The 5,685-nt window shown below is 34.2% G+C and overlaps 1 protein-coding gene across 1 annotated transcript; it reads left to right on the top strand.

Annotated features, from left to right (window-relative positions):
* Positions 1 to 287: 287 nt before the first annotated feature.
* On the top strand, positions 288 to 5,266 carry LOC111083994 (integral membrane protein GPR155-like; the record flags this gene model as incomplete). The annotated part of the gene is made up of 5 exons (XM_022380762.1): positions 288 to 332; positions 560 to 715; positions 2,460 to 2,543; positions 4,373 to 4,572; positions 5,164 to 5,266. Coding segments are annotated over exons 1-5 (588 nt in total), but the record flags the coding sequence as incomplete, so codon positions are not given.
* Positions 5,267 to 5,685: the final 419 nt, after the last annotated feature.

The raw sequence follows: 5,685 nt of genomic DNA, 5'->3' as shown, positions 1-5,685 counted from the left end.
CAGGCTCTTATTGATCGATGTGAGAATAACTTAAATAAGGAGTTAGTTATAATGCAACTAAACAATTTAAAAAAGGAGAGATTTTATTTATTTCCTCTTATTAAAAGATAGATTTTATTTAGAGTAGATGATAAATTTAAAGGCCAAACTTTGCGAAATACATACGGAGAAGAATCACACCGTTGTTAGAGGCCTAGACCCTGAAGAAGAAGGCTTCAGGCTTGTTGATAAGAACGGAAATAAGAATATTGAGATGACTGTTGGAGTGTCGCCTTTCGAGAACGAAAATGGAAATTAAGGAGATGACAGAAGTCTGTGGAATCGAGGAAAAGGCAAGAGAAAACAGGGAAAGCCAGTAAAGTGTTGGAAATGATAGGCCTCGTATAGTGATGCAGTGTTATTCTAATGTCTAATGTTACTCATATAATGAACCTCAATTTCTATAGAAACTTCAAGAAATATGTAGCACTAATTTATTCTTGTGAATTATAAATGTAGGATAAATGTGAGTGTAAAAGGCATCTTAAAATACTATAAAAAATTCTTATTCATCCAACAGCTGTCATCGGCCATAATCCTGTGTACTGCCTTATCCATTCCGGTTATGTACATCGCTGCCGTAGTAACCACCTTGGACGTGTATTGGTTGACTGGGTACATATTAAAGTTAAGAGAAACAATGCAATGGTCTTCCGTCGTCAGTCTGTTAGCATCGGTAAGGACTCATAGTTGCTCATAGATTTTATTAATTCCAAGTAAATTACGTTTGATCCTATTTACTATTTCTTTTGTGATTTCCTGAAATGGCCAAGTTTTCTTATTGTGCAGTGAATCCCCCCCTCCCCAATGGCACAGCGGCATGTCTGCGGACTTACAACGCTAGACACCGGGTTTCTCGATATCCGTGGTGGGCAGAGCATAGATAGCCCATTGTATAGTTTTATGCTTAACTTCAAACAAACTCAAAAATCTGTGCTCTGTTCACCGCGAGTATCGAAATCCACTTTTTTGTGTGATAAGGCCCGTGATGGCCAGGTGGTTAGGGCGTTTGACACCCACCAAACATGCTCGCCCTTTCAGCGGTGTGAGCGTTATAATGTGACGGTCAATCCCACTATTCGTTGGTAAAAGAGTAGCCCAAGAGTTGGCGGTGGGTGGTGATGACTAGTTGCCTTCCCTCTAGTCTTTCACTGCTAAATTCAAACCAAAAATTTCCAAACGTTTAGCGTTATAAGTCCCGAGACGAACCGCTTAGGCACGGAAGGATACACGTTTTTAGTTAATTAATTAATTCTATATATATATATAACAAGATTGCTGTTGTTTTGATGTAACAGACGAACTCTGGCTCTCCATATATATATATATATATGTTTATCGAGTTTCGTTTTTGTAGTTAACCACAAAGCTACACAATGGATTACCAGTGCTGTGCCCGTCACGGGTATCGAAACCTGATTTTAGCATTATATGTCCGCAGAATTATCGCTGTGCCACTGAGGGGTCATGTATCAGAATTAGTCCGCTAGGTAATGAGAAAGAGAAACGACACTTGAAGACCAAAGCTGATCAAAACAGTGATTCTTAACTCTTAACGTATTCGCTAAATCGGAGCCCACATATTGCAATCAATTTCAGAAATTCTTATGTTTTTCTCAGTATCAAAATAAATGAAACAGACTTGGTGAAATATCTAATTATATATATATATATATGTAAAATACGCGGGAAATCCCGCATTAATTATTGGGACTGATTGCAATAGGTGGTATCTTTGTTTACAAGTTTTGTTTGACTCGCGTGTTGTTAGGACTAACAAGCAACTTAATCAATAAATAATTCAAAAACACGTGTTTAAAAAGTCGATGAGGCCTTTACGACTCTACTGTTAACTCTAGAGTTATTCTGTTCACCATGACAATTAAGCTCAAACTTAAACATTTATCTGTTATAATTATTTCGTCAGCCAGAGACATGAAACGCCATCTAGTTTATTATATTTTACTGGACATTGTATAAGGTTCGGGGCGAACTTTGAGTAGCTTTGTGCTTAACTACAAACAAAATCAACAAAAATAAAAAAAATCGTGAAACTTATATTTATACTTTCCGCTTCTTATTTTTCTACTCATTATCTCAATATTGTATAAAACAGTTTTAGGGTTAGCATGTAAAGATTCTAAACAGATATGGGTATTTTATCGAATGGTATAATGTCATAGCTAGAGACCGTTTTATAGCGTTTCACTTGGTTTAGAAAATCGCCCTCTTTTGGATGAGAGTTAATTTTAATTATTTAATTTCTGATTATGAAAGGTTTACTTTATGTGACTGTATTTGATAACCGTTCACTTGTCAATGCAGATTACCTCCAGATCTAATCTAACGATATTTCACAACAGTGAGAACTTCCCCTGGTGGCTAAATCGACAATTAAAGTATTTATTTCTTATTTGTAGACTTGTGTGATCGTGGTTCTTCTGGCTGGAAGTCGATGGAGGAAACAACCTCACACGAACGTTTTTTACTTGGTAGTTAGTCAGGTTCGTCTACTTTCTGTTCGTTACCAGATGTCCTACAATCACACCTGAGTTGTTTGTTTTAATCTTATCACGTAACATTAAAATAACAACAACTAACTGGTGTTTTTATCACGTAACATTAAAACAACAACAACTAACTGGTGTTCTTATCATGCAACATTAAAATAACAACAACTAACTGGTGTTCTTATCACGTAACATCAAAATAACAACAACTAACTGGTGTTCTTATCACGTAACATTAAAGCAACAACAACTAACTGGTGTTCTTATCACGTAACATTAAAACAACAACAACTAACTGGTGTTCTTATCACGTAACATTAAAATAACAACAACTAACTGGTGTTCTTATCACGTAACATCAAAATAACAACAAATAACTGGTGTTCTTATCACGTAACATTAAAGCAACAACAACTAACTGGTGTTCTTATCACGTAACATTAAAACAACAACAACTAACTGGTGTTCTTATCACGTAACATTAAAATAACAACAACTAACTGGTGTTCTTATCACGTAACATCAAAATAACAACAACTAACTGGTGTTCTTATCACGTAACATTAAAGCAACAACAACTAACTGGTGTTCTTATCACGTAACATTAAAATAACAACAACTAACTGGTGTTCTTATCACGTAACATCAAAATAACAACAACTGGTGTTCTTATCACGTAACATTAAAATAACAACAACTAACTGGTGTTCTTATCACGTAACATCAAAATAACAACAACTAACTAGTGTTCTTATCACGTAACATTAATATAACAACAATTAGCCGGTGTTTTTACCACGTAACGTTAAAATAACAATTAGCTGGTGTTTTTACTACGTAGCATTAAAATAACAACTAACTGGTGTGCTTATCACGTAACATTAAAATAACAACAATTAGCCGGTGTTTTTACCACGTAACATTAAAAAAAACAAAATTCGCTGGTGTTTTTACTACGTAGCATTAAAATAACATCAACTAGCTGGTGTTCTTAGAACTTATAATGAAAAAGCAACACCTAGATTGTGTGTTCATCACATATCGTTAAGATGAAATTGGATGATATTATCACATACGATTAAAATGAAATTTTAATGAAATTAAAATGAAACCGGTGTTTTTAAAAACAGTTAGATTGTATTCTTATCGTGTATAAATAAAATGTCGTCTAAATGGATGATAATTTCATCACATAGTTGAAATAAAAAAAACAAATTGTTTTCTTACCATGTATGGTTTAAATAACAAAGGCTAGAGGGCGACTCGTGTCCTTTTAATGATAAGATGGACTATTTAGTAATTTACTCTGGCAAAAACTGGTTTTGTAATCATCTTAAACAGAAACATAAGATTGTGGTTACCCGTTAGTTTCCGTTTCTTGTTGATTATAATAAACGTACTCGAACTGGAAGTAAGATGTTCGACACATAAGTAACAGTTAATTGTCAATTTCTCAGATAAAAATGTTTCAAATTATATTTTGACCGTTCAGGAGCTTAACCCTATCTCACAATTTGCTGTCAATACTGTATAGGTTTCCAAAAATAGGTTGAGAGTTGTCCCAGCTTTAATCCCTGCACTGGGTAATACTATGCACCATTTTCTAGTTGTAGACACTGCCACCAGGTTGTTATTGGCTTCTGACATTTTGTCATAATCTATTTCATCTTTCAAAGGACATTTTAAGAATAATACCAATGACGATGTATTTCCTTGTTGTAGTGTAGTAACTGCTACAGAACGAGAAAAGTGTTCGTTTTGCTGTGTTTAAAAAATAATTATAATTTTTCGTTCTTGTACTTATGATTCTAATTAATTAACAGGTTATTCTTGGTTCAGGAGTTTTGTTCTGGGTAACTTTTCCTAGCAACTCAAAATGGTTTAACAACCTTCTGACTGCCTGGATAACCTATGGACAGTTGGCCTCCAGGATATGGACAGCTGTCATCGCTGTGGTTATAGTGTTGCACCAGCGCCACTCTGCGGAAAGATTCGGTATTCCCTTTTTAATATTCGGATTTGGGTAAGTTATTTGGAATAATCCCAAAACGATATAACCTACTGATAAATATACTTATCATAGTGGTATTCAGACTCATTATTTAAATATCAAGAACTTTATTTAATTTTTATTACCTCGAAAGATGAACTTCTGATCAAAACTAACTAGGCCTAAATAGACCAGGGCTAAATATTTTTGAAAGTAATATATTTAAAACAGTGAATACAATATTCTATAATGTGACGACAACCCTACCAGCGCAGATAGCTTTGCGCAAAATTCAAAACAAACAAACGATACTCTGTAACAGCTCGTTGGGTGGTAAAAACGAGACACTTATGATATGTTAACAGACAATAAAGAACAACTTATGTAACACGTTTTCATAACGATTTTATGTATTTTTTTTATGTTTGGATCTTGAAGTTATGAACTGTTTATATATTTACTATCAGTCAACCTTTTCAATGTTGTTAAGCGTTTCGATACCCGTTTGTAGTATATATTTACATTGTAACAAAATCTTTGTAATTTTTTTTATAAAGGTTTTAATGTTATAAATGAAACTTAAGACAAACAAAGTGATTCATTTTCCTTTGATTTGATAAATAGAATGCCAGTACTAGCAACAGTGGGCTTATTCATGCTGAGAAACCTGTTTCATTTTTCTTGGATTGGTCAAGATTTACCGGTATTTTTGTACGGAAAACCAGAGGTAAGTAATACTGATCTGACGTCATAGTATGTTATTTTAGATGTGTTTTAAATAGAGTAGAATGTATTGAATTTGAAGAATTTATAGACTCGTTACTTGGTTCACTTTATTTATATCAGACGTGTAGACCTCACTACACAGATTAAACCTTTGTCCACTCCTTTATTTATATCAGACGTGTAGACCTCACTACACTAAACCTTTGTCCACTCCTTTATTTATACCAGGCGTGTAGACCTCACTACACAGACTAAAACTTTGTCCACTCCTTTATTTATATCAGACGTGTAGACCTCACTATACAGACTAAAACTTTGTCCACTCCTTTATTTATATCAGACGTGTAGACCTCACTACACTAAACCTTTGTCCACTCCTTTATTTATATCAGACGTGTAGACCTCACTACACAGACGAAA

Source organism: Limulus polyphemus, unplaced genomic scaffold, assembly GCF_000517525.1.
Source record: "Limulus polyphemus unplaced genomic scaffold, Limulus_polyphemus-2.1.2 Scaffold12653, whole genome shotgun sequence".
Classification (NCBI taxonomy): Eukaryota; Metazoa; Arthropoda; class Merostomata; order Xiphosura; family Limulidae; genus Limulus; species Limulus polyphemus.
The sequence above is the reverse complement of the archived record's forward strand: the minus strand, read 5'-3'. Positions and strand labels throughout refer to the sequence as shown.